The sequence below is a fragment of the Schistocerca americana genome, chromosome 2 (assembly GCF_021461395.2).
Source record: "Schistocerca americana isolate TAMUIC-IGC-003095 chromosome 2, iqSchAmer2.1, whole genome shotgun sequence".
In the NCBI taxonomy this organism is placed as follows: Eukaryota; Metazoa; Arthropoda; class Insecta; order Orthoptera; family Acrididae; genus Schistocerca; species Schistocerca americana.
Genome location: NC_060120.1, coordinates 921,666,882 through 921,687,562, shown reverse-complemented (window position 1 = coordinate 921,687,562; position 20,681 = coordinate 921,666,882). Strand labels below are relative to the sequence as shown.

The window sequence follows — 20,681 nt, the reverse complement described above, 5'->3', positions numbered from 1 at the left end:
GGAAAGAAAGAGTGAGGAAGAGAGAAAGAGAGACAGAGATTTACAAAGGCCTCTCCTTTAGTCCTAAATCCAAGTTCAATCATTCTGGACTTGTAAAGAACTTCTTTCCTCTACTTGTTCTCTGTGGTGGAAGCATTTCTTTGCCATGCAGCATACTGACAACAGCCAGCCAAAATCCACATAGAACCTTATTTATAACAGTTCCACCCTCCATCCAACTGTGATCCTCCTCCCTTTCCTCTGGTAACTATTCAGGAATTCCTTGCTTCTAACCTGGTCTCACCTTCCTTTCCTCAACCCTTCTCCAGCATGTCCAAGATCATTCCTATAGAATACACAGCAAACAGTTATCTGTAACCTGAAAACCAATCCAGATCTTATTATCATACCTGCAGACAAAGACTCCGCCATAGTGGTCATGAATCATAGTGCCTATGTGGCTGAGGGTCTCTGCCAACTTTCCAACATCTTGGCATACAAACATTATAACCATAATCCCATCCCAGAAGTTCAACAGAACCTTCTGAAGCTCCTCAAGGCCTTAGGTCCATCTCAAAACCTGACACCTGAATCCATTTCCCTCCAAACACCAGCAACTACCCCCACCTCACCCAAACCTACCTTTCAGCTACTCCTGAAACTCCATAAATCTAATCCATAGGTCTCCCTACTGGTCACCCTGTTGTGGCTGGATGCAATGTTCCCACTTAACAAACTTTTGCCTTTGTTGACTAACTTCTCCAAACTCCAAAATTTGTAACCCTCCAGCCTACATTCAAGACACTGCTCACTATCTCCACCACTTTTCCACAGTTCCTGTCCAGTTAACACAGCACTCCTTGGGGGCACTGTAGATGTAACATTCTTATATAACAACATCCCCCATGCCCATGGCCTTGCAGTTGTGGACACCACCTTTCCCAACGTCATCCCAACACCAAACTGACCACCACTTTCCTAATCCTCCTGGCCAACCACATTCTGACTTGCAATTATTTCACTTTCAAAGCTCAGATCTATAAACAAATACATTGTACTGCCAAGGCATCATCCTATGCCAAGTTATTTATGTGTGATCTGGAGGATTCGAACACCTAAACCACTTTGTATAATTCATATTTATGATGACATTTTCATGATGTGGATTCATGGCAGGGACAACCTTCGCTCTTTCCTCCATAGCCTCAACAACTACTCCCAAATCCACTTCACCTGGTCCTCCTTCAACTCAATGAGCTGCCTTCCTAGATGTTGATCTCCACTTCTCAGATGGCTTCATAAATACATCTGTTCATATCAAGCATACAAACGACTAACAGTACCTCCACTTTGACAGCTGTTAGCCCTTTCACATCAGCCTCTTCCCTACAGCCTCACCACCTGAGGCTGCATCTGCAGTAGAAAGCAGGAACAGTCAAAGTATACCAATAATCCTACCAGAGCCTTTATTTACAGCCACTATCCTATCCAGCTCGTCCATATACAGATCCCTCATGCCGTTTCCTCCTCTGACACCAAAAAACCTGTTAATGAGCCACTGACAAGCACTCCTCTGATCATCCAATGTCAGCCTGGCCTTGGAAAGCTCAACCACGTCCTTGACTAGGGCTTCAACTACCTCTTGTCATGTCCTGGGATGAGGGATATCCTATCCCCATCACCCAAAGTTGTGTTCTGTCACCTACTCAACTTACAGAATGTCCTTGTACATCCCAATTCCAATTCTGCTCCCAACCCTACAGCCCACGAGTCATTCCCTCCAGGTCAACTCTTCAACAAGACCTGTCCTGTACACCTATCCACCACCTCCTCCCGCAGTCCAGTCACAGGCACTCGGGGAGGCAAGGCCAAATATCAAAGCAGCCATGTTACGTATCAGCTATGCAGCAATTAAACTGTACAGCATTGTATGGGGACATGACAAGTAGCCAACTGTCTACTCACATGAGTGGCCACTGACAAAGTGGCAAACCACAAACTTGGCCATCTAGTTGCCGAACATGTTGCACATGACTACAACCACTGCTTCACTACCCAAGTCATGTGGACATTCTCTTCCAGCACTAGTTTCTCTGAACTATTGCAGGTAGGAATTGTGTCTCCAGTATATCCTGCACTCTCGCAAAATGGCTCTGAGCACTATGCGACTTAATTTCTGAGGTCATCAGTCGCCTAGAACTTAGAACTAATTAAACCTAACTAACCTAAGGACATCACACACATCCATGCCCGAGGCAGGATTCGAACCTGCGACCGTAGCGGTCACTCGGCTCCAGACTGTGGCACCTAGAACCGCACGGCCGCTCCGGCCGACGCACTCTTGCAATTACTATGTCATAAAGCTCCAGTAAACTACTTCCCTCAGTCTCAGTTTACCTTTTCCCTTCTCTCTCGTCAATATCACTTCTTCCCAATCCAGATCATGTACTGCCTCCTCCCACCACTCTTCCCCTCTCCCCCTACCATGTGTCTCTTCCCCCTTCCTCTACTCCCAATCCTTCCCCTCCCCCTCTCTCCTCTCTCTTCCATCCTACTCCCTTTCTCTCTTCTCTCCCTCCTTCCCTCCTCATCTCCACCTCCCTCTCCTCATCTCCCCTCTTCTCCCCTATCTCTTATATGCTCAACCCCCTTAACTCCTTTTTTGTTGTGCTTTTATGAAAAGAGAGCTGTCTCACATCATCCCACTACTTCTTCCTCACCTTGTGCAACCTTACCTGCCCCTCCCCAACTCCATTTGCCCTGTGAGCTACTACCGATAATCAGCAGTCGGTCTCACTGTGGCCACAGACGTGTACATTCTGGTTTCTGTGTGGTTATATGCATGAATGTGTGTGTGTACTTCAACTAAAGAAAGAGCAAGAACTTGGAAGCTAGTATCAAACATTGTTTTCTGTTGTGTGTTTATAAGGGTCACACATCAGTCAGCCATTGGTGAACAGTTGCCTTTATTTTATGTACAATGTCTGTCCAAAAATTCTTGAATATTCATAATTTCGTGCCAGTGGTGTGTTGGAGCAAAATGATGTTGGCATCCCTACACATGCCTGCGTGTAATGTGGAACTGCCAGAAGTTTCATTGTTATATGTCTGTTAGTTATTGTTCAGTGCTGTATTGAGTAGAACATTGTGTCACACAGTTTTCGAATTTCAAGATGGCAGAGTTAGAACAGCAATGCCTCTGGATTAAATTTTGCATGAAACTCAAGAAAAACTTCACAGAGACACACCAAATGATGCCGGATCCTACAGTGATGAGTGCTTAAGCTGTACTCAGTGTTACAAAAGGTTTACACGGTTTAAAAATGGTCCAATGGAAGGTAATGATGACTCTCATTTGGGGTGTCCTTCAAGTCTACTGAGGACACTCAGGAATGTCAATGACTAACTGTCCAAGAGATGGCAGAAGAATGTAATACTTCTGGTGGATCATGTCATGAAGTCCTCACACAGCATCTTGGAATGCATTGTGTTGTTGCCAAGTTCATCCTTTGGCTCAGGAGTCATGACCAGAAAGACCTTCATGTCACAATCTGTGAAGAGCTTTTGGATCATGCAAATGAGAATAAGATGTTCCTTAAGAGTATCATAACTTGTTGATGAAACATGAGACTACAGTTATGATGTTGAGACCAAGGTTCAATCTTCACAGTGGGTCGGGAAAGATTCTCCAAAACCAGGATTGCGCAGATGGATGTAGCTGTAGATGAAAATGAGTAAAGAAGACTGTCAATAATGGGGGGGGAAAAAAATAAGGATCAGAATTGCATAACTTCTCAGCTTTTGGATTATTTCTTTCATTTCATTAACCAGGCTAGGTGCATTACCTTTGCAGCTATAGAATAACAGCTGTATTATAAAATGTGTTATTGCGACAGCTATCTGAAACTGACAGGTAAATGAAACAACGAAAAGTCCAGGTTGGAAAATCAACAATTATGAAAAGGAATGATTGCTGCATACTGTATAAAGATGACATGCTGAGTTGCAGGCAGGCACAACAACACTGAGGTTTTGGCCAAAGCCTTCTTCAGAAAATAAAGGGAAAAACAAGATGTATTCACACAAACAGGCAAATCTCTCTCTCTCTCTCTCTCTCTCTCTCCCCCCCCCCCCCCTCTCTCTCTCTCTCTCTCTCTCTCTCTCTCTCTCTCTCTCTCTCTCTCTCTCCTCTCTCTTTCTCACACGCACACACGCTCAATGGCAATCTCCAGCCATTCTGGCCAGACTGCACTGTTGTGCTGAACAAAAGTGATGACTACAATGACTACCTGGCCTCTGCCAATTATATGACGACTCCACCTATGAACTCTGAAAGAGTGATCCCACCTCAGAAGTCCAACATAACCTCCAATCCCTGTTTAAAATCTTAGGCCCTTCCCAGAAACTCTCCTCACCCTCTTTGACACCCTGACACCCACCTTCTACATGCTCCCCAAAATGTGCAAACTCAACAATCCTGGATGCCCCATTGTAACTGGTTATTGTGAGCCCAATGAAAGAATTTCAGCCCTCATTGACATCCCTCATGCACATGGTCTTGCCACTACTGAACACTTCCCATTATCAACATCCCTCAGACTCCAATCCCGCAAACCCATTCCTCATACCCCTTAGTAACTTTATTGTAACACACTACTACTTCCCCTATGAAGGGAACATACAGAAACAAATCTGCAGCAGATCCCTGAGCACTACTGTGGCACCCCCCTATGCCATTCTGTTTATGGGCCATCTAGAGGAATCCTTCCTACCCTCCCAAACCTCTGGTCTGGTTCAGGTTCACTGATGATGTTTTTATGGCCATGACACCCTATCCTCATTCCTTCAAACCACAACTTCTCTCCCATCCACTTCACCTGGTCCTCCTCAACCTAGTGTGCAACCTACCTGGATTTGACCTCCTCCTCTCTGATGGTTCCATCCACATCTCTGACCACATTAAACCCCCAAAACACCAGCAGTACCTGCATTTTAACAGCTTTCATCCCTTCCAGAGCAAAAAGTCCCTCCCATACAACCCTGCCACCTGGGGACAGTGTATTTGTTGTGACAAGAACTCCCTTGCCCAGTATGCTGAAGGTCTTACGAAGGTCTTCACAGATGGGCACTATCCCCCAGACCTAGTCCACCAATAGATTTCCTGTACCATATCCCCACACACCCCCAATCCTGCCACCAACTAGCTACAAAGAAGTACCCCCTTCGTCACCACCCCAGACTGGAACAACAGAACCACATCCTTCGTCCGGGTTTTGATTATCTATCATCATCCCTGTAATGAGAAACATCTAAACTACAATCCTTCCCACCCTCCTAAAGTGGTGTTCCATCCTACATTGCAACATCATATCACTAATGCGATTGCAACAATAACAGAGGAAATGTTACAAAGAACTTTGCAAGAAATTGAATATAAACCCGATATTCTTTATGCTAAAAATGGTTCACAAGTAGAGATGTATTAATGATAAATAAATAAATTCTTTGAGGAGTTCTACAATGCGGTGCATTTTTCGTTGTTGTATCTACTGTGTCAAAGACAACTACATTAGTCACCAGGCTATTATGATGGAATTTAACTGCCAACCAGTGAAAATTCAAAAATCCTAAAATGTACCTTATATGCACTTTCTTTCAGGAATATTGAGGAGGAACAGTCAAATATTGCAAGTAGATCATGACTTAGCCAGAAGTAATCCTTAGCTTTACATGAAGAGCATGCATAACACTTTATACATTCACAAAAGAACATGTTCAAGCCAAACATTTTAAGGGTAGTTGTTTTCTACAGCAAGCTGCTTTCTTTACCAGCCATAGTTCACCACTACTTTTTTATAGTACAACAGTGAAAAATTCGAAGTTAGCTAAACATTTTCTTCCGTTATCACCACACACACACACACACACACACACACACACACACATCATACTATAAATAGATTTTACCTGATCCCATCCCCAGAACTGCATATTGGTAACACCCATGGTCCTCTGATATTCTTCCAGTGGTGGCTCTACAAGAATCACATCAAATTTGCTGTTCAGTTCCTTCATATCAAATGTCTGGAGATCTGTCTTCAGATACATTGGCGGAGATGCTGTCTTTGCTATCAAATCGTCCTGTAGATCAAATAAATTTATCAGATTTCAGATAATCATAATGATAAAACATACATCCTCAACTATCTTGCGAGAGATGTCAGAAATATACAGCAAAAATTGTACATCTCTAAGAAGCATGATTTTATAGTACAAGGCGATTCAAAATGAATGGGACAAAAAGGAAGTATTTCTGTGGCTACAGTAATGACTTTATTTCAGAAATACACATATAGACTAACAGATTAACTCCCACAGTATAGGTTGGCAACAAAGAAACAAACAACAGACAGCCGTAACTGTTGTGCAACGCTGGTGCTAGGATTCAAAATGGTCGCATCCATGACTGAAAAGGTGTGTTGTGTTCCGGAACATCCAACATCATCAATAATATGTGATCTGAGGCTTTCCCGGCATTAGGGTTGCCAACTTTCTGTGGAGGAAATAAGGATCGAGGAGAAAGCCTACATTTAAACAATTCAAATAGTGTCTTCTACAAAGAAATATATTTCAAATGTGCATACATGTTTTATTTTACATTATTGCTTGTATTTATTTACAGACTTCACTTCTTCTTGCAAAGGTTCATTTGATTTTACATATGCAAAGATTTCTCTACAGTCAAAATTAAAATTAACTGCTACTTGCACTTCTGCTTTTATAAGCTCGGTGGTACATTTGTGGCGCACCTCCGTCCATTTGTGGTTCATTAGGGAAAAAATTCTTTCTACCTCAGCATTTGAAACAGGAAAGCTTAATACAAACCCAGCTAGTTTCAGCAAATTGGGAACCTGAACATTTTTCGCTATCAAGGTACAGAAAACGTTAACCCACCTTCTGTTTGCAGTGCCTTCCATAGATATGCTTTGCTCCAAATATTCTTTACATCACAAAATTTCTTATACAAACAATCTTCATCTACATCATCTATCTGAAAAGACTCCATTATTCCTCCAAGATGCTTAAATTTTAGCTCAGAACTTAGACAAAGAGGTGTACAAGACTCATTTGATATTGGTAGTTGACATTAAAAGCTGAAATTCTTGACCACATATGTTTTCAATGACACATAAAATTCCATAAGATTATCTGCAATGCATTTTCTGGTTATGGAACAAGTTAACTTATTTAAAACTTTATAGTGCCACTTCCAAAATATCTGTCACTCATTCTTTGCTCAGTTTTACTGATCAAAGTCTTGACTGCCTCAAAAGTTTCCATTATAATAACATCAGAGCATCCTGGAAACTTATAACAATCTAAAAATAACTGCACCAAAATGGGGTACAATCATCAATACTTTTCATATAACTATTTCTAATGATTCTGTCAACTGCTTGTGTTAAAGAAAGCCACCTAATACATACATGTCAGAGAATTTCACTACATTCTACATCTACAAATTCAATAAAGGAGTTTCAAACTTCCCTTCACTTTGCAGAAATGGAGATGTGACCATATAATTTCAGGACCAAATTTTCAAGGCCTTGAACATTTGTTTGTTATCGTCATTTAACAGTTCAAATACTGAACCATGCTTTCCAAAATGAATGTTGGCATTATCAGCACAAAAAGCACTACAGTTGTTTATATCACAATTGTGGAATTCCAATGAATGTTTTAACAAATTGTGAATAGACATTTCTGTTACACTTCTCTCTTCTGTAAAACCCAGAAGTTTATTTTGAATTCCAATTTCAGGATCAAAATATCTCAAAACAATCGGAAACATCTTCCTATTTTTAATTTTTTTGAAGCATCAATTGCTATAGAGAAAAATTTACTCGACTTCTTGGGATCGTTTAAAACTGTAACCATTTCTGAAACACTTTCTGGAGCCAAAACTTCTTTCACTGTTGGTTAAGTTTTGGTGCATCCACAATACATTTTCTTTAACAATAGGATGACTGAATTCATCCTTTGTGATTTGCAGTCCAAGCTATTATAACAAATTATGTTTCACTGTGTGATACACATATGTCAGTTCTGCTGCTGCAACAGTTCTGTGTAATCCATTTGTGGTTGAGATGCCCCTAGCAGGAAAGAAGCTGGAAATCTTGGAAGACTCCTTTATGTCTTTCTCATTGTTTGTATGGCCTAATGATATTAAAGATATTTATTACTACATTAAATTCATATTTACATAATTTTAAATTGCACCAAACAAAGTAATACAAAACTGGCATAGTTTACCTGTAGTTTTTGCATGCTGAGAACAGCCAGTATTGCCTCCATGAACATGAATGGTAAACACACATTTTTAGTTCTCTTCCTTGTGGGTGATTTCATGCTATCTTCTTCACAACTCATCTTAAATCAAGAAATCACAAACTCCAAATCTGACCACAACAATATCAGGTCCACAAAAGCAGCTAAGTGCACAACTGAAGTGACCAGTTAAATACTTTGTGCCTTGGTGGCATTGAAATTGATATCACTATTAGCACTGACGAGTTAAATAGCTTTCAAAAAGTGTGTATTGGTTATCAAAATAAATGCAATATTAGAAGCAGATATAAGTGGCAAAGTTGATGACAACACAGACGACAATGCAGACAACACCAGCTAATAGTGTGCTGCACAGTTGGCAATGAACATCGGTAAATTGCTATGACATGAAATCCCCTAACAGCTACGGAGAGCCACCAATCAGAAACTAAGGAGTCCATGTGCCAAGTTACAGTTCCCCATAAGTGTATGGCCAGACGAGAGTTTATTTTATGCGCAGCACCGCCAGTGCTGGTCACACTGGTGCCTCTCTCTCGAAGGGTGAATCCCCTCGGCCGTGCCCACATGAGCATTTCTTTCACACATATTTGTACGGCAAGTAAAAAAAAAAAAAGATCATTATTTGTTTTAGTACTGCTTCGGTGCTTGCTGCGGCAACTTTTACTGCACACAGTTAGTATTACCTGTGAGTGTGTCAGGCGAAATATAGTTTTGAACTACTATTACAAAAGATAGATAAATATTGAATAAATTCGAAATAATATGGGACATGGGAACTGACAAAAAAAAATAGGCAGAATATGGGATTTCCTGGGAAATACGGGATAGTTGGCAACCCTGCCCAGCGTGTATGCCGTTTGAAGGGTTCTTGGGTGTCCAGTCGGATATAATCGTCAGCTGCACACAATATTTTGGCAAATAACCATTCCGCCACCATCAGGTGGTGCTGATACAATGCAATGCATCAGCACCACCTGATGATTGTCGCACAGTTATTCGCCAAAATATCATGGCATTCGATGATTGTGTCCGGCTGGACACCCGAGAATCCTTCAAACATCATCAATAATTATTGTTCAGACATTTTCAGACCAAATTTGGTAAAGTGACACCACAACATCACCCAATTCCACAGGAATTACAGCAGCTACGGCACCAAATAGTCACTGTGGTCAACTTCATTCAATGGGCTGCAGTGGAACAGTTATGGCAGAAAATGCGGAAGCAGAAAGATGCCTGCCATGTCACACAGGGAGTCCACATCAGATTTCCACAGCAATAGCGGAAGTTAACCTTTCTGTCTAAATGTGTATTTCTGAAATGAAGTCATTACTGTAGATAAAGGACTAGTTTCTTTTTGTCTCATTCATGTTGAATCACCCTGTACACAGAGCAACATAGTTTCTACACTCAACGATTTAACTCGGCAGACAACTTCCCCTTGTACAAAATATGTGTTAATTGAGTTGTCAATAAATGTACTTCACTGATATCCTAAGAAGAATATATCAGAATTTACAATTAGAACCATTTAATTATAGAAACTTGTTTGTTTACTTGAAGACTGGTTTTCGTTATATGTTAGGAAAGTGCTGTACAGTAACAATGTTGTAAACATGCCAAAGTGAGCCTAGTGCATCAAAAACCCAATGAAGACTGGGCTGTAGAGTGAAAGATAAAATTAACACAAAGTAACAGATCATTACATAACTTCAGTAAAAAAGAATCAGAATGTAACATGAGAGAGAGGGCAGAAATGAAGTGGGACAATCTACAAACTGGTTTATCAGCGAGATGATAAGTCTGCCTATAATTTACATGCACACATGGAAATAATTAGACACAGCTCCTTATTTGAAATCCTTGAATATAACTGAAAATAGAAACCAGTCCATGATATACTCATTCAAAATTGATGTAGTCTCACTTATTTCAAATTTCTTACACACGGACAGCAACAACAAGTAAAATATGGCACTCTTCAAACCTGTAGTTCATTGAATGAGATTTTCACTCTGCAGCGGAGTGTGCGCTGATATGAAACTTCCTGGCAGATTAAAACTGTGTGCCCGACCGAGACTCGAACTCGGGACCTTTGCCTTTCGCGGGCAAGTGCTCTACCATCTGAGCTACCGAAGCACGACTCACGTCCGGTACTCACAGCTTTACTTCTGCCAGTATCCTGTCTCCTACCTTCCAAACTTTACAGAAGCTCTTCTGCGAACCATGCAGAACTAGCACTCCTGAAAGAAAGGATATTGCGGAGACATGGCTTAGCCACAGCCTGGGGGATGTTTCCAGAATGAGATTTTCACTCTGCAGCGGAGTGTGCGCTGATATGAAACTTCCTGGCAGATTAAAACTGTGTGCCCGACCGAGACTCGAACTCGGGACCTTTGCCTTTCGCGGGCAAGTGCTCTACCATCTGAGCTACCGAAGCACGACTCACGTCCGGTACTCACAGCTTTACTTCTGCCAGTATCCTGTCTCCTAGACAGCACTTGCCCGCGAAAGGCAAAGGTCCCGAGTTTGAGTCTCGGTCGGGCACACAGTTTTAATCTGCCAGGAAGTTTCTGTAGTTCATTGTTCTGTGATATGAGAAGATACAAAAGAAAGGAAATATGGCAGGCAATATGAAAGAAACAATGAATTATTTGCATCTCTGATTTAAAGTTCTGAAAATTAATAATGTGCTAAAAAAATAAAAGAGAAAAGAGTTAACTAACTAATCATAGAGCAGATTCACAAAGGAGATGTGTGACTCCAGCAAAAGAAATATAAGAGCAGTGGGAAAATGAAGTGACATTACAACTCCATAAGGAAAGTTACAATTCTAATGGAATAAGATAAAAATACATAGCAACAGCAGTTATACAGAGATGTCCTCATATTTAAAATGTTTTTTCTTTTCATACACTACTTCACTGTTAGATAACTTTGGTGAATTTTTCTTTTTCTCTGACCTATTATATCTCGAAATAAAAGTTTTTTAAAGAATATTCGTTACACACTTTTGACAATATGGATCAAGTGAGACTGGAGTCTGTGCAACATAAGAACTGGCTCATTCTTTTTTTGCAAGTGTTATCATCCTCTGTTCATACTCTACCAGTCCATATCTTTATAATGAGTCCATCAGGTGGCTCTATCTCAATATAATTACTCGATCTGGCACATCTGGGTAAACCTCATGGCATATCTAATAGCAGAGCATTTTGTGTGGCCCAGTATAAACAAAGATTGTAAAATATGGGCATGGACATGGGAATGTTTGGCCTGCCAAAGGAATAAAGTGGGACACCACACCCATCCCTCTTTGAAGACACTTCTAGGTAGTTGTGGAAGATTTGCATATGTACATGTAGATTTGGTGGGGCTGCTACCACCATCAGAAACAGTCTGCTACTTGCTTACAATTGTTGATCAATTTACGCATTGGGCAGAGACAATGGCAAAGACCTTTTTGAGCACCCAGGTAGCATGTTTTGATTGCCCAATACATAAAGCAAATTATTGAGAGGTAGACAATTTGAGTCAATTCTATTCCAACAGTTACTGAAGCAGTATGGGATGAAGTACCATAAAATGACCAGCTACCACCCACAAAACATGGAATGGTGGAAAAATGGCAAAGGAATTCAATGCCTCAGTTATAATGTGACATGAGGACAAATGGACACACACCCTACTATTGGTTTTACTGGACATACATACTGCTTACAGGTCTGATGGTGGCATGTCTAATGTGGAAAGGGTATACAGCAAGAATATTTGCATCCAGCCAATTTCATTGAAGGTGTGATGTCCACCACAACAGGGAATGACACAATGGCAATGTTTATTGCTCAGTTACAACAGGTGTCTCAACTGGACACATTTCCTGAAACCAGACATAGAACCCGACCAACTTTTGTCCACATGGATTTAGAACATGTACCCATGTTCAGCCATGCTGCCTCTATAGCCATTCACAATTATAAAAGTGTTGCCAGTGGAAGATTTTGTGCACAAACTGACCTCTCAGTTATGTCCCACAAATGTTTGATGGGGTTCACATCATTCACTCAAACTGTCCAGAATGTTTTCCAAATCAGTCATGAACAACTAGGGCCTGGTGACTGCACGCATAGGCAGCCATAAAAATTAAATCTCCTTTTGGGAACATGAAGTCCATGAATGGCTGCAAATGGCCTCCAAGTAGCCGAACATAATCATTTCCAATCAATGAAAAAGACGAGGGCTAGTAGAAATCCTTGGGTAACAGAAGAAATATTGAATTTAATTGATGAAAGGAGAAAATATAAAAATGCAGTAAGTGAAACAGGCAAAAAGGAATACAAACGTCTCAAAAATGAGATCGACAGGAAGTGCAAAATGGCTAAGCAGGGATGGCTAGAGGACAAATGTAAGGATGTAGAGGCCTATCTCACTAGGGGTAAGATAGATACCGCCTACAGGAAAATTAAAGAGACCTTAGGAGATAAGAGAACGACTTGTATGAATATCAAGAGCTCAGATGGAAACCCAGTTCTAAGCAAAGAAGGGAAAGCAGAAAGGTGGAAGGAGTATATAGAGGGTCTATACAAGGGCAATGTACTTGAGGACAATATTATGGAAATGGAAGAGGATGTAGATGTAGATGAAGATGAAATGGGAGATACGATACTGCGTGAAGAGTTTGACAGAGCACTGAAAGACCTGAGTCGAAACAAGGCCCCCGGAGTAGACAATATTCCATTGGAACTACTGACGGCCGTGGGAGAGCCAGTCCTGACAAAACTCTACCATCTGGTGAGCAAGATGTATGAAACAGGCGAAATACCCTCAGACTTCAAGAAGAATATAATAATTCCAATCCCAAAGAAAGCAGGTGTTGACAGATGTGAAAATTACCGAACTATCGGCTTAATAAGTCACAGCTGCAAAATACTAACACGAATTCTTTACAGACGAATGGAAAAACTAGTAGAAGCCAACCTCGGGGAAGATCAGTTTGGATTCCGTAGAAACACTGGAACACGTGAGGCAATACTGACCTTACGACTTATCTTAGAAGAAAGATTAAGGAAAGGCAAACCTACGTTTCTAGCATTTGTAGACTTAGAGAAAGCTTTTGACAATGTTGACTGGAATACTCTCTTTCAAATTCTAAAGGTGGCAGGGGTAAAATACAGGGAGCGAAAGGCTATTTACAATTTGTACAGAAACCAGATGGCAGTTATAAGAGTCGAGGGACATGAAAGGGAAGCAGTGGTTGGGAAGGGAGTAAGACAGGGTTGTAGCCTCTCCCCGATGTTGTTCAATCTGTATATTGAGCAAGCAGTAAAGGAAACAAAAGAAAAATTCGGAGTAGGTATTAAAATTCATGGAGAAGAAATAAAAACTTTGAGGTTCGCCGATGACATTGTAATTCTGTCAGAGACAGCAAAGGACTTGGAAAAGCAGTTGAATGGAATGGACAGTGTCTTGAAAGGAGGATATAAGATGAACATCAACAAAAGCAAAACAAGGATAATGGAATGTAGTCGAATTAAGTCAGGTGATGCTGAGAGAATTAGATTAGGAAATGAGGCACTTAAAGTAGTAAAGGAGTTTTGCTATTTGGGGAGCAAAATAACTGATGATGCTCGAAGTAGAGAGGATATAAAATGTAGGCTGGCAATGGCAAGGAAAGCATTTCTGAAGAAGAGAAATTTGTTAACATCCAGTATTGATTTAAGTGTCAGGAAGTCATTTCTGAAAGTATTCGTATGGAGTGTAGCCATGTATGGAAGTGAAACATGGACGATAAATAGTTTGGACAAGAAGAGAATAGAAGCTTTCGAAATGTGGTGCTACAGAAGAATGCTGAAGATTAGATGGGTAGATCACATAACTAATGAGGAAGTATCGAATAGGATTGGGGAGAAGAGGAGTTTGTGGCACAACTTGACCAGAAGAAGGGATCGGTTGGTAGGACATGTTCTGAGGCATCAAGGGATCACCAATTTAGTGTTGGAGGGCAGCGTGGAGGGTAAAAATCGTAGGGGGAGACCAAGAGATGAATACACTAAGCAGATTCAGAAGGAAGTAGGTTGCAGTAGGTACTGGGAGATGAAAAAGCTTGCACAGGATAGAGTAGCATGGAGAGCTGCATCAAACCAGTCTCAGGACTGAAGACCACAACAACAACATCAGTAGATTAGTTCAAACATTTTACATTTCCTAAAGCAGGAGTGGTAAATTACATCAAGCAGGCTTTTGGACTATTGTCAAATTGTGGAATGTACATGTTTCTACAATTTCGTAATCTAATCTAGATTAGAAGTCTCACTAGCAGTCATCAACGGTATCAAGGTTGTTCTAATGCACTTCCCTAAATGTTTTTATTTAAATGAACAAATGTTTTTTTTTACAATTGTTTTCTATTACTGCACAACATTCTAATGAAGATAAACTAAATAAGAAATAAAAAATGTGACTAATGCTTTGATGTAGTGGAAGTTGTCTTCAAAGTCTGTCACACAATGACAAATGATAGTTTCAATAAAGCATAAAGCAATAGAAAAGAGAACAGAGTATTTCTAGACTGTGAATTTATCAAGAAATGCATCTCTGATATGAATTTTTTCCACACTGGAAAGCATTTTTCGGGAAATTGTCGGACAATGTATAATTCCCAATAGTTGTTTGTCATTCCAGGTTTACCAGCGGAACAGTATTCTTAAGCGTCAGTCATTTGTTCATTATTAGTTTGCATCAACACATTTTATCAATCTGATCAAGTATGCCTGGTATGAAACAAAATAGAATAATGGCCAAGATGAATTCTTACTCCATACCAGTTCTGTCTGAATAAAACAGTAATTACAGCGAAGTGCCTGAATGCATTAATTTTTTTTGTCTGGTGCCTGATGCAAGGAAACAGTTTGTTTTTAATATGACAAATGTACACAACAAATGTTCTGTGGTTAAGGTCAGGAAGAGTTGCTAGGTAACTGTGGGAAGAGACAGTTCTGTTTTTGTGGGAAAAAAAAAACACTTTCTCCAGTTTTTTCTAATCTCCTCCCGTGTTTGGATCTTGCTTTTCTTGTTCACATCATGGACCATTTAAATAAGCTATATTAGACTCTGCAAGGTAGAAACATTCTTATCCTTGAATTATATTACACTGTAGAAGCACTTATCAGGAAATTTGATCTCTTTTCGAAACAAATCAAGGAAAGAAAATCTCAGCTTTCTATTCCCAAAATCAATAACACTTGCTGCCTATGAAGTAGCAAAGTGCACAAAAAGTTGACTAATTTACAAACTGATTTTTTATAAAAATTTCAGAGAATTTGAAAGTGAGTTCAAAGCGTTATCATGTCCATTTGCCACAAACACGGGATGAGTGCCAGACACTCTGCAACTTGACTTAATCAATTTACAGGGCAATAATGTCTTGAAGGACTCTTAATTAAAAAAACACTATTTGCTTCTCCAAACTGCTGTGTATGGACACAGTTTCAAACAGATTTTCTTGATTATAGAACAGAGGAAGTATGACCTGTGTATGAGATGCAAGCACATAGCTGCTAGTGGAACCAGATTTTTACAAGCTAGTGAGCAAACTCCGAACTCCACCATACATACTAAATCCAGTAGGTGAACATCATTATTTATAATATAATCTGCTTTCAGCTTTGTTTATTCTGCTTTCACTTAATGTGGCATTTTGGTACAGTACCAAAATGTGCATATGAAGTGAGATGTGGTGGGAGGGGGGGGGGGGGGGCGAGGAGGAGGAGGAGAGAAGAGTAAGCTACCAGCCCCTTTTCCAAATAATCAGCTACCTTTCCACAGAAATTGAACTACTGATCTTTTCCGAGCATATTTAATAACAAACATGTTGTCAACCTCAGCTGCTTTCTGTTTCCCAACCCCCATGGTTCCCCTAGATCCAGCTGCTAGCATGGAAGCCATCTGGCATCTGCTGCCCCTCTGTAGCACAGGTCCTGGGTATGGCTTGGCTACAAATCCACCTCAAAGCTACGAATTCTGAAACGGTCCCATAAAAAGAAAAGTTTGCCAACCCTTTCCCAGAAAGTATCAGATGGTCAAGAATTACACTTACTTTCAACTTGATGAGCTCTCTCAGCTTGGGATATTCTTCAAACCTATCAGCCAGTCCTACATCTCTGATGAAGTTCTGTGGCCTCTGACCTGTGTCCACAAAATGCTGGCAGTAATCATTATGTGGATTAGATGACTGAGTACCCTGAAATCAAATGTTTGTGTGATACATTAAAGACATCAGAGGTAAACTTACTACAGTTAATAATGAAGAAACAATACAATAAACCATGAATCATACTGGTCATAGAAGTATTTCTATAACCTAAAAATATTATATACTCTTCTTGTTTCAGTGACATACAAAAGAGAAAATAGTATCAGCAATGTTTGAGGCTTGGCGGATACAGTTGCAGATCTATAAATTAATTCAACACAGTAATTATAACTAAAGTTCCAGTTTCAGTATGCTGTAAAAATGAACCACTGCTCAGAATGACATCAAATTTGAACATAATGTTATTAAGGAAAGAGGAAAAGTTATGGATGAAAAAAAATTAACAAAACTTTACAACTAGATGGTGCTGTAAGTGCCAGAATATGTAAAAGGAAAGATGTGGGGTACATGGCTATTTCTCAGTTTGCGTCCACGATGTTTGGCATGACTGTCTCAGTGCAGGTTTATGCACTACTGGTAAAGCTCTTTTACAAGACTGGTGGCTGTGCACCAGTAGCTCTGCAGAAATCCCAGACACTCAAGGGTATGAAAAAATGCACTGGTCTGAAGCCTGACAAGGGTCTGGAGAAACTAATCATGAAATTCGAAAAGACAGAGTCTTTTGAAATGCAATACAGCAGAGGGAGGAAAACAACTGATCTGACATCAGCAGAAGAAGTGGCCACAGTGTGGCAGGAGGGGTTGAATGGTAGTGTGCAAACATGCAGTGCACGGGGAATTACCCGACCTTTGGACATGCCTGAGAGCGTGATGCATAAAATTCTACAAAACATCCTGCACTGCTATCCATACAAAGTTACCCATTTTTAGGAGTTGCTTCATGCTGATCTGCCAGTAAGACGAACACCTGCTCTTGAATTTCTTGCTTGCATGAAAGTGGACAGCGAATGGGATGTAACATCCTGTGGACAGACAAAGCCCCTTTCCATCTCCAAGGACTTGTCAATGCACTGAATTGCATAATATGGGCAACAGAAAATCTACTCACATGTCAACTAGTACCACTTCATTCTGCAAAGGTAACTGTGTGGTGTGGGTTGATGGCATCGTTAACTGTAAAGCCATATTTTTATGAGGACTTGGGTCCTGTGGTCTTGTTACTTGTACCGTCACTGGTAAACGCTATTAGTCTTTTGCACACAAACATCATTCCAACCCTACAACAGTATAGATGTGTGGGTAGGATCATTTTTATGCAAGAGGTGATCCTCTGCACACTGCACAACCAATGCTGCAGAGCCATTTTGGAAATGCTAGAATTATCAGTCATCAGTTCCCTACAGCCCGTCCATCCAGATCACCTGATCTTAATCTGCGTGTCTTATAGTTGTGGGGTTATATGAAAGATGCTGTGTTCAGTGCTTCAGTTACAAACTTAGCCGCAATGAAGACATGCATTGACAATGCATTCTGAATGTGAGCCCTGAGACACTCCTATCTGTTGTGGAACAAACCGTTTCTTGATTTCAACTTTTGGCACAAAATAGTAGGCAGCATATTGAACATGTCTTGCACCCATCTCACGGCAATTAATAATTGATTGCATTGTTGCTTTTTACATGGTTTTTGTCTTCAGTACAATTAAGAACCAATTCTTCCCATCCGATGTGGTATGACCTTACCACAGTGGAGGGGTTTCTCTTACTAACAGTGCCATAACTGATGAAAGTCTAACTTGCACAGTCATGCTCCTTGCACAGTACAGTTGGTTCACACCACTGCCACCGTCTTGTGATTCATATGTCATTTGGAGCCAAACCCAATTACATTAAGATATTTACAGTGTTATCTAGTGGAAAAATTATCATCAGTTTTTTCCCTGTGACATTTCCCACTTCTTCAATAATATTCTGTTCACTTTTGACATCATTCTAAACAGCTGTTCTTTTTTTACAGTGTTTTGAAACTGGAATTTTAATTAAAAACAAAGCATGCCATAAAAAATCTGCATATAGTATTGACAATAACATATCACTACACTGATTAATACTATTTACACTTACATCTTCTAAATGTGAGTCTAGTACATTAGCAGGAAGTTGCTACAATGAAAAAAGTCACTGCTTCCTCAATTATATCAAATAGTTGCTACTAATCTAGTATCATAATAATTACATAAATACATTTTTAATGATCTGCGGCTGTACCAACAGAGGCCTGTGTACAATGAACCACTATTTTTTATCATGCAGATTCACAACGGACATTGCTACTAGCCATGCAGTTAACAAGATTTCTCAATCCTTGAATGTGGATAATATGAAGAATTGAATAATAAGGTATGTTTTTAATTTTGTTTTGAATTAGCATAGTTTCTAAATTTCTTAGTTTTTGATAGATAAGCACTTGTTGAAGACCTTTACACCAGAGTGCTTAATTCCAGTCTGAAGCCTACACAAAAGGGGAAAAGCCTAAGAATTTATTTATTTATTTATTTATTTTTTGTGTCTTGTGTTATGGTGGTGCAAAACACAATTTGGATGAAACTGATTTTTATTGTTAACAACAAATCCAAGTGGGATGTTAGTGTAAGGATTCTAAAGAGGCTGCTGTAAGATATGCAATGTCTACTTCACACAGTATTCTTACCCTCACTAATGCTGTATTTAGTTACTAGTATCTATGGAGAAATTACAATGAAACTGTTAATTTTATTAATTTGTGTTTCACTTTTACAAGTATGCTGCACAGGCCATAACCCTGATGTACAATACTGTTTGGATAATAAATTCTTGCAAAGCAGTTATTTCACAATGTAAAAAGCTACAGCTACACCATTCCTTCATTGATGTTTATGACTATAGGGCAGGTGCTTAGCTATGGCCTTGCTAAAGGAATCATCCCGACATTTGCCAGGAATGATTTACAAAAATCATGGAAAACCTACATCAGATCGGTGGGACAGAGCAAACTCCATCCAGAATATGAAGTCAGTTCCTTAGCAACTGTACTTTCTCATTCAACTGGTCCCAGCTTACAAAGTTCTCTTGATCATATGCAATTTGCACCAAGTATAATAAAAATATACTTTTCAGTGCACCACGGCAAACACGATGGACGCCTGCTGATGGCTCCAGGACCACAAACATGCATGTCCCCATGTTGTCCCTTCAGCCAGCAAATATTACAATTTTGAATCATCCTTTAAAACTTTGGAAGTTCATCTATATAGGTTAAGAGAAAGGATCTGGCAAAATCATAGTATACACCAACATGATATTTTTTTCTTGCTCAGCACTATCAGGATTATCTGTGAGGTTTCATACGGTTTTCCTTGTGCAGAATCCATTATGGAAGCAACATTGAGAGTCAAGTAACAAGTTATGTTAGAGAAACGAGTCATTTTTCCGTTAGAGATGGCTTTATCAAAAACTTTTGAAAAGAATGGAATGAGTGAATTGATCCATAATTAGATTTTGTTTACTTATCTCCAGTTTCTACATGGTCACTACTATAGTATATCTAAATCTGTGAGTAAATGTCCTCATACCCAGCAAGCAATTGTGAATAACGAATATCAAAATGTTGTCAGATTTTTAAAAACAAATTAATATGGTACCTGATTTTGTCTTGCACATACAGTTCAAGGGAATACCTGAATTCCAAATCATGGTACCACAGAAAATTTTCATAATATTTGTCTTTACATAATAATGTTTCCTGCTGCCATTTTGTTGGATTTTTTTCTCCTATATACACCAGTAGCTGCACTTGACCCTGATGGAGGAAGAAAACTTTGTGGAGTGAAAGTGGGATAGACTGGTGTTACATATCTCTCACTTTGTTGTTTCAAGCTTATCATAACTTATACATAAAATTCAGCGGTGTTAGCAACAACTTATGGTGTGTATGGGCACGATCAGGAGAGTGGTGAAGATTGATGATTCTATCAGCATTTCATTGATACATGCATAAATGGAAACTACAAGTAAACAACATTAAAGTGCATCAAGTGAGGTGACTGCAGTGGTAATAGTGCTGGATTTTATTCCTATCGACCATTCTGATTAGGTTTTCTGGGGCACCCCTGATCAATGAATGTGCACTTTACCTTCTTGCTTTATATGTATGTTATGTAATG

At 39.8% G+C, this 20,681-nt stretch overlaps 1 protein-coding gene across 1 annotated transcript in view; it reads right to left on the bottom strand.

The window, feature by feature from the left end:
• Positions 1 to 20,681, bottom strand: part of LOC124593868 (N6-adenosine-methyltransferase non-catalytic subunit) — a 63,321-nt gene that overhangs the window by 26,980 nt on the left and 15,660 nt on the right. Inside the window, exons 3-4 of the mRNA XM_047132216.1 lie at positions 16,424 to 16,567; positions 5,947 to 6,120 (exon numbers count right to left, since the gene is read on the bottom strand). Of these exons, the coding sequence (XP_046988172.1) occupies positions 5,947 to 6,120; positions 16,424 to 16,567 (318 nt within the window). The remainder of the gene's footprint in view (positions 1 to 5,946; positions 6,121 to 16,423; positions 16,568 to 20,681) is intronic.